The 9,213-nt window shown below is 42.8% G+C and overlaps 1 protein-coding gene across 1 annotated transcript in view; it reads right to left on the bottom strand.

Annotated features, from left to right (window-relative positions):
* The window catches only part of LOC109973455 (serine/threonine-protein kinase WNK4-like), a 28,788-nt gene that overhangs the window by 10,056 nt on the left and 9,519 nt on the right, over nucleotides 1-9,213 (bottom strand). Inside the window, exons 7-17 of the mRNA XM_020623074.1 lie at nucleotides 8,498-8,717; nucleotides 8,170-8,412; nucleotides 7,844-8,018; nucleotides 6,247-6,431; nucleotides 4,691-4,764; nucleotides 4,390-4,519; nucleotides 4,173-4,289; nucleotides 2,808-2,945; nucleotides 2,580-2,625; nucleotides 2,267-2,382; nucleotides 1,960-1,966 (exon numbers count right to left, since the gene is read on the bottom strand). Coding sequence (XP_020478730.1) covers nucleotides 1,960-1,966; nucleotides 2,267-2,382; nucleotides 2,580-2,625; nucleotides 2,808-2,945; nucleotides 4,173-4,289; nucleotides 4,390-4,519; nucleotides 4,691-4,764; nucleotides 6,247-6,431; nucleotides 7,844-8,018; nucleotides 8,170-8,412; nucleotides 8,498-8,717 — 1,451 coding nt within the window. The remainder of the gene's footprint in view (nucleotides 1-1,959; nucleotides 1,967-2,266; nucleotides 2,383-2,579; nucleotides 2,626-2,807; nucleotides 2,946-4,172; nucleotides 4,290-4,389; nucleotides 4,520-4,690; nucleotides 4,765-6,246; nucleotides 6,432-7,843; nucleotides 8,019-8,169; nucleotides 8,413-8,497; nucleotides 8,718-9,213) is intronic.

Raw genomic sequence — 9,213 nt, 5'->3', positions numbered from 1 at the left:
GGGTAAGAATCTAATCAAAGGGTTTGTATCTGAAAATAAAATAACAGAAATGTCAGCTATAAAACTATTTTTTTTAAAACCTGATTAAAAGTTTAGTCAAAAATGAAAATAAAACATTTCTATATACGCTGATGATGCATTGTAATTAACTGATGGTACATTTTAAATGCTCTAATTCAAAAGATTTGCTTTTGTTTCATCACTAGGGATTTCCAGGATAGATTTAGCCTAGCTTAGCACAAAAATTGAAAATGGTGGTAAACTGCTAGCCTGACTCCATCAAAAGTGGTAAAATACACCTTCCCACATCCTCAAAGTAACTGGAAGAGTTTACTTTAACAGGCTCAGACCTTTCAGTGTGTCACAAATTTATTTTCAAGTCACAAGATTTTACAGTAAACAAACTAAAATCCACTAGGCACATCATGATCGTAGCAAAAGTAGGAATTAAACGGATTGGCTAATGGTTCCCCCTGCTAAGGTTCTTTGTCCTAAGCTAAATTAAACATCATCATCATCATCAATTTTATTTATATAGCACGTTTAATACAGCCAAAGCTGACCAAAGTGCTTAACACAATATCACTAAAACTCGTTAAAACACAATAAAACAAGCAGAAGCAATAAACACAACAATAAAACAGGATCACACTAAAACAACCACCCATCATAAAACAAAAAAGCTCAACAAGACAGAGGCTCATACTGGTTGGAACGCTAAACGGTACAGATGAGTCTTCAAATAAATTTTAAAAGTGGACAACGAGGGGGCCTGCCTAATGTAAAGGGGCAATGCATTCCACAACTTAGGAGCCCCCACAGAGAATGCTCTGTCCCCCTAAGTCTCTGCCTAGCCCTCGGTGTCTCCAAGAGCAGCTGATCAGCTGATCTGAGGCACCAAGAGGGGCTATAGGAATGCAGCAATTCTGTAAGATAAAGGGGGGCCAGACCATTTAAAGACTTAAAAACAAATAAAAGAATCTTAAAATGAATTCTAAAACACACCGGCAGCCAATGTAGAGAGGCCAAAATGGGTGTGATATGGTCCCTTTTGCGCCCTCCAACCAGTAGACGAGCAGCAGCACTTTGGACTCTCTGAAGGGACGCCTGACTGAGCCCAAAATATAGCGCATTACAATAATCCAGACGAGATGTAATGAATGCATGTATTACTGACTTGAAATGCTGCCGCGAAAGAAAAGGCTTGACCTTTGCCAGCTGCCGGAGATGATAAAAACTGGCCCGTACAACCGCATTCACCTGATGTTCCATTCTAAAATCAGAGTCTATTTTAACACCCAGGTTTGTAACGGTCGACTGCATGTACCGGTCGACTGCATGTACCGTTCTAAGCAACCCAAATCAACTGGGGGAAAATCACCTGAGTTATTTGGGCCAAACACTGTAACTTCGGTTTTCGTGTCATTTAACTTCAATAGGTTTAAAGCCATCCAGTTCCTAACGTCATCATAACATAACAGTAAAGAAACAACTGAGGATGTGTCCCTTCCCCTCATTGGCATGTACATCTGCACGTCGTCCACAGGAGCTTTAAAACCAGATTGAAAAATCTCCAATACATTATGCTTATCTAAAAAGGATTTCAACTGTATAAAAACCACTTTCTCTAAAATTTTCGAAATAAAAGACAGCTTGGAAATAGGCCTAAAATTATTCAAAATAGAATGATCAAGACCTGGCTTCTTAAGCAAAGGTTGCACAACTGCATGTTTACAATGTCCAGGGACAACACCTGAGGACATACTGCTATTAATAATAGCCAGAACCAGCGTTCCTATACAAGGAAAGACCTCCTTAAATAAGGACGGGGGAATAGCATCTCGAGGGGAGCCAGATGGCTTAACCTGGCTAACCACCTCCTCCAAAAATGGGAGAGTCACAGGCTCAAATGTATCAAACACAGCCAGGCAAACATGTCCTGGACCTGTAAATTTGAACCTTCTGCCTGAATCATACAGAGAACACGATGATAGGCTTGAACTTTACTGTCTTCCTCTACATCAATATGAAATTGAACAGAAACTTCACAACACCCAGAACATTGTCATGAGGGACTCCGCACGTTTCTGATAGTGAACAAGAGGATTCGTCTCAGTGATGGACTGTCCCTTGTATATCTTTTTGCTAATTAAAACACAGTGAGCTCAACTTTTGAAACAGACTCAGTGAAAGAAGTGGGCAATGTGTATCATCTGCACTAAAAATAATGAAACCAAGAGGCTGAACTCATTAGTTGTGTTCATGCACCTGATGGGGTGTGCAAGGACTGTGACCTCAGTGGTCTGACATGGGGCATGGCCTCAGAGTCGATGAAGAAGTCTACTACACCTTTCAAGGGGGAGGAGTCAGAGCCTGCAATATCTGATGGGAAAACGCATCAGTCCACCTGTCAGTCTGTCTTAAGGCTGTAGTGATTATACAGTGCACATTAAAAAGCCAATACAAGAGTCAGAGTTTTTAACACCTGCCTTTGTGACTTTTATTCTTAACCTTCCTTCATGTCTCTGTCTTCTCTTTGCTTTATTCATACCTGTGTCCCTGCCTTTTTCTTTTCTTACCTGGTAGTGATGATGAGGACAGAGTTCTGGAGAGGGGCTGGGCTGACTGAAAAAAAAAGAAAAATGATTGTGGACAACGGTCAGTAAGGAGGACTCCTCGGTTCAGATAAATAAACTGAAATTCTTTTGGACTACTCTGGACTAGGACAGTTAAAGATGTCACCTTAATTTCCTGTTTTCTGACAGAGACCAAAATATAAACAAATGATCAGTGATCACAACACACACCGTGGACTCGGTCAGTCGAGGTAACCTGTTGGCGTCTGTTGGCTGCTGATTCATCATTGACTCCACCCTCTTGATGATGTCATGCATGCGGAGGATAAATCCTTCTTGCTCTGAGGGCAGGATGAAGTCTCTGTGGAGCTGAACACAGCACAGAAATTAAAAAATATGATGCTCCATCATATTTAAAAACTAAAGTCAGTAGAACTGGTAACTGGATCCAAACAGAATATTTTAGAAATATGACAAAATAAAAAAAAAACCTCTGGTCTCAGCATGAAATACAGAAGATGTTAATGTTAATGACAAATATATTAAAACATTAAACAACCTGAAAGTAAAAGTGGAAAAGCTGAAAACAACATCCTGGTATTTTCTGACAAAATGTTTGTTTTATGGGAAAATTAACTGGAGGATTATGGACTGAAACACTGCTGCGCTCTCAGCATCAACGTGACCACGACTGTGACAAAACGTAAGTACAACTTTGCTGGTGTTAGTGATAAAACTGTCTCAAAGGTCAGTCTCACCTAATTAACATAGCCTTAGTGTTTTCTTACTAAAATGGCTCAAGGCCAATTTATGTTTTTGTATCCAATACACACACGGTGTAGGAAATGCATAACGTCATAGCCTACATTCGCCATTGTTCGTTAGCGGCAACGAAATGCAACAAAGTGTGATAGAAACCACACCACCGACTGGCGTTTTGGCAGTGTAATTGCAGAGCAATGCAGATACAGCAGTGCACAAGTGTAAATGCTCACAGTGCTGTAGGCCACCTGTGTAGCCTACGTAGGCTCCAACCAGAAGCATAAATCAGGTTTCATTCTCACAGAATTAATGTTAGAGAAGCACAATGCAAACTCTGTAAATGAAAGGTGAAATGTGCAGGTGGGTCAACATGTGGTTTGGTCACACACAGAGGCCTGCATTCACAAAATTAGAGAGCAGAGATTTGGTTAACAGGCACAAAGAGATCCACCTCCAACTTAGAATAAAACACCTGGACAAAATCTTGAATGAATTAGCTGCAGACGACACATTAGCCTTCAGTGAATCCTGAGGTCAGCTCTAAAGACAAAGATGGCGACACGCCAACTAAAAACCACCCGGCCATATCAGACTGGTGGAAAAATGCAGTGAACAGGGAAAACATTTTTTTTTTTAAATGGGTTCTTAAAAAAGAACTGTGTCCTTTTTGTTTTTCAATTTCATTCACATTTTGTTAAAAATATCAATAAATCTTCTTAAAGAAATAAAAGATGAACAGGCTAAAGCATCAAACCATATGTTGAGCAATCTAGTTTCCTTTAAAAAGAAACCAGAGGAAGAAACATCTGTACCCTGCGCTGATTGGTTGCTCACCATTACAGAGGCGATGTCCTCTGGATTGTCTCCGTCCAGGTCAAACTTAAACGTCACCATTTTACTGTTGTGAGTCTGCAGCTGACACTCCACCACCCGGTCCACCTGGTCCGACACCTGAACGCACCACACACACACACACACACACGGTGCTAATTTACAGTATATTGCTTTGTTCAAATGTAACTCTGACGGTGACAGAGACTCAAGTGTTCACCCCTGTGATTCTCAGACGAGCCCTTATTCTTCGCCTGAACTGCTTCGTAGCCGACCTTTTAGGTACTTCCTGGTTGCTCTTATCTGATTGGCCATCGTTGCCGTCACTCAAACCCGAGGTCACATCAGAGCTGCAGACAGACAGAAACAGTGAGCTACGAGACAAAACAATATGAAATGTTCAGATGTGAAGCAAAAAGCTTCTTAAACGGTTTCCTTTGTTTTAATTAATGTGTGTTTGGGTTAAGTTCACACTGATTAAGGTCACGCACACAAGATTATTGTGTGTGTTTGTGTGTTACCTGTCGACAGGTGAAGAGAAGCCACAGACTAGTCCAGGTGGTGGTTGCTCGGCACTCTGGGACACGGCGATGCTCTAGAGAAAGATTTAGAATGAACTGATTCAGTTTTCACTGAGTATTTGGGTGAAGGCGATTCAGAGGGAAAGCTGAAAAATGTCTGGCCTCTGCAACGTCCACACAACCAGCTGCACCTTCACGCATCAAATGTCACAGTAGGCATCAGAAACTGGCCCCTAAGCTTCACCCTGACCTTTATTTCTGGGGGATTATAGTAAAATTACAATATTAAACAGACAGCTTCCTTATTATAGTTTTAAAAAGCAAAATATTTCTTTACATTTTTGTAGTGGTCAACTTTGTAGTTAGAGCAAATTAACTTTATGGATTACAACGTTGAAATTAAAAAGGTGAATAAAGTTAAATGATACTGGACACGACGACAGCTGGATGTGGAGAACATAAGCATAAGTGTATGTGTAGTGTTCGTTCTGTGATGAATGACCCAAATTAGTGGTATAAGACAAAGCAAAGATGAAGAGCAGCACAAGCTGCAGCCTCCACAGTGGCCGCACAGGTGAACCAAGACCTCTGTGATACACCTTCATGATACAGCAGCACTGTTGGATTAGACTTGGGGTGACACAGGTGTTCCTAATAAACTGACCACCTGGTGTACCTGTGATACAAGCGATACTTGCAGTTTCATTTCTTATTTAATTAGGGATCAATATACACTATTTAAATTTGCTTGTCAGGTGTAGCTGTGGGCTGCACCTGAGTCTTGTTGGTCCAGCCTGCATCTGTTCACGTGCAGCAAACGTTTCTCTGCTACCAGCTGCAAAATGAGCAGTGAGCAGCTGCAGTGGCCCCGTAGATGTACAGGCAATTGTCACTGGATCCCTGTGAGACTGAAGGAAACTTCTCAGGCAGGTTCTGCGGCCTCTCCTCCTCTGGTTTCTAAGCAGATTTCTAGAGTTTAATTGTGGAGGGACATAATTTGGCTCTGCCCAGAGTGGAGTAGAAAGGAGAGTGGCGACATCCCCTTTAGCTCTGCCCAGAGTGGAGTAGAAAGGAGAGTGGCGACATCCCCATCGACTCTATAAGGACTGTTTTTTTTGTTTTGTTTTGTTTTTTTAATGTAATGGTGGATCACGGAAACGTTGAATAGTTCCAAACATTGGAGTCAGTGCCATAGAGTTACACTGACTTGGCTGCTGTCTTCTAAAGAAAAAAGTTGGAATCAAGAGCATTGTTACATTTTAAGTTTACAACCTTGCTGACTGCCTCTCTCCGATATTGGGCCACGCTAATAATTAGGTCCCTAGGTAACCAGCTACATTAGCATTACATTAGCAACACTGAATTAGTTTGCAGGGCTGTACAAGTCATTAAAACACTAACTGCTGATAAACACCACTGTTCCCTACAAAAACAACAGATCTTATTTCAGGGTTCAAGCTACATGAGTCACGTGACCTGCTGCTATTTTTGACCCCTCAGTGTCGCAACTCTTTTGTTATGATGGTTCTGGTCCTATTGCCTGTCCCCCTGCTCACCGTAGGGAAACGCAGCACCGGAAGAGGCGAGGCCTTGGACGAATGCGTCACAGGGGGAGGGGTCTCAAGGAAAGGGGTTTCTTGAGCCACTGGAGCAAGGGTTGAACCAGAAGTGAGGAGGGCAGGGTTTGTGATTGAAGGGGGCATGGCTTCGGCATCTTCTGGGACACCTGAGTCACAGTCTTCTGCAATGAGAAGAGAGATTTACAGTAAATGTGGAGGTGGAGAATAATATATTATAGAAATTAGATTAAAGCAACAATATGTAACTTCGCAGTTCTCTCCCCCTACAGTTGCTGTGTGTATCTGAGTTGTACCCAACTGTTGTAAATACAAGTTGGCTTTCATCCATCCTCCTCATAGTCATAGGACAAAGCTGTTACTGAACCGTGAAAGACAACGAAAGATTGTTAAAGTAATATTACAGGATTCATTATTTATTTATCAAAGATAACAAAAAAGTAATAAAGAATGGCAGGATTTTTTAGCTTTACTGAAATACTGCTTGTATTTTCAGATAGTTTGCAAACCATTTGCATGTGGATATGTGTAGTGGAATGCAATGGCGACACAATGTAGGCTTGTATCGCACATAATTGGGCAGTGTAATTGAGAAATGAGATGGGTTTGTTAGGCTGCAAACCTAAAGATTTATTTTGGCGTGACAGTGACAAAGATGGGCCAAACTCTCTGGCTTGAGATTATGTGATTTATTTGGGGGACGGCAGAAGACGCTGTTTGACATCTGGACAAATGACAAGTCTCTGAGTCAGGGATGACATTGACAAGGTTATAGCCTGCATTGAAGTAATTTATAACATTAGCAAAGATGAACACACTGTTGTTGTAATAGTGTTGTTTTCGCATTATCAGATCTCTACAGCTATTGTCAAGACAGTAGCCCTCGCCAATGAGTAAAGGTCAGTCTCATGTTTACTCTTGTCCAGTCTCTTGCTCTTTCCTCTTCTTCTTGGCTGTGTCTGGGCTTTGGTGCTGCTATAGATTTGGGAGTGCGATGGGTTGTGTGTTTGTTTTTTTTACATGCTTTGGCTGGACAGATCCTAGCCATATAAACGTGGGTCCATGGGAGAGATGTTTTCGGACTATACACCGTACTATGTAATGCTGTGTGTATTTTATTCCATGTCCTGTTGCACAGCTTGTTTGACTGTAGCAAGTTAGTATCTCCAAACTTTAGTCCAAACTCCTGAGGATGAGAGGACACAGTGCTCGCAATGTGGAACAGCGGCGTCCTCGCCAACAGACTGTGCTCTGGATGAGATGCAGCTGCCTGCTAATAGAGCTAGCTTGGTCCAACAAGGAGGACTCACAACTCCGAAAGCATCGCAGCAAATTGGCATTACTTGGATAGATTGACCACATGGCGGTCACATGAGGTGTCAGAGACGCACACCCAAAGTTACATAGTGCAGTAACAGGTGATCCAGGCACACAGTGGAGATGGGAAATAGGAGAGCTGCCATTCATGTTATTACATGTCTGTCTGCCATCAAAATGATTTTGACCCTGTTATTTTAATGTACAAAAGTTACACATTGTTGCTTTAACTTCTTATGCGTTAATCTAAGGTCCTGACGGGTGGCGGATGAATAGGAGGTGTGTTTGGGGGGCTTGTCCTCCTCCTTTTTCTTTCTGTCTCCTTCTGTCCTGTGGATCCCAGGATCTACTGGGCTCCTGCTTGATGATGTCACTGTTGCGGTGGGCGGAGCTTGAAACCTCATGGAGTCAGGAGCCGAAACAACACCTGAGTCCTGATGGAAGTTTACAAAGAGAGGTTAAACTTTAAGTTTTTAAACTGCAGCTTTCTACAGTTTAATTGAATTAACTATATTTAAACATGAAATATCCTTAAATGTTTTCAATAATCAGATAACTGTTTCCGTGGAACAGCTTCAAACATGCCTTGTTGGCCACTTGTCCAGCTGCAGACATTCCCATGTCGGATGACGGCTTCTGATTGGGTGGCTCAGGTGGCTGGGGTGTGGGCTCAGGTGCCTCCTCGATGACACCATCCCTCTGGTGGTTCTGGGCTTCCCCTAGGAGGCGGCGCTGTTTCTCTCGCTGATGCTTTATGGCCGTCACTTGCTGTCTGATTGCCTTGGCAACCAGCTTGTAATCTGCCTCGCACAGGAAACCCAGCACCACCTGCGGGACAAAGATAAAGAGAGACAGGTGAGATATTGCACCTGTCAGCCTATCAGGTGATGTCATCAGTGAGGTCATCAGGTACCATCTCCTGGGCCACCTCCTCGGGGACATCTTTGTACAGCTCGAACAGAAACTCGATGGCATTGTTGTCTTTGTATTTGCCATGAAGCTTGTTGTTTTCGTCCATCCGGAGCCAGAGCGTCAGGGCCGACTTAGAGCCGTCATCATCCTCGGCCAGCTCCACGTGGACACCCAACCGCTCCTGGAAGAACCGAAGGTCCAGCAGGTCCTGGACTGTGAACCTGTGGGAAGAAACAGGTCAATACCTGCACATAACATCAAACCAAGAGTCATTATCATATCACAGCATTTCCATCTGTCCACTAGTGCCGCTGCAGTCAGGATAGAAACATGGGCGTCCACCAGCTATGGGGGATTTTATATCACCACAGAAACAAAGCCTGTGAAATATCCACATTTATTCAGTTAACTCTTCTACCTGTTACGCTGTGTGTAGCCTTCTTTTGCAGTGCTTTCTACATCCTGAAAGATTAAATCAGTTATATAATCAAAAATAGGAGAGACATACGGCCGGAGGTCAGATGAAACAACCACAAAGTCGATCATCGACCTCCGGCCTAGGGTGTCCTGGTGCCATGTGCACTGATGGACACCCTTATGCTTGAACATGGTGTTCGTTATGGACAAACTGTGACTAGCACAGAAGTCCAATAACAAAACACCACTCGGGTTCAGATCGGGGGGGCCGTTCCTCCCAATCACGCCCCTCCAGGTGTC

This window comes from Monopterus albus, unplaced genomic scaffold (genome assembly GCF_001952655.1).
Source record: "Monopterus albus unplaced genomic scaffold, M_albus_1.0 scaffold292.1, whole genome shotgun sequence".
NCBI lineage: Eukaryota > Metazoa > Chordata > Actinopteri > Synbranchiformes > Synbranchidae > Monopterus > Monopterus albus.
The sequence above is the reverse complement of the archived record's forward strand: the minus strand, read 5'-3'. Positions and strand labels throughout refer to the sequence as shown.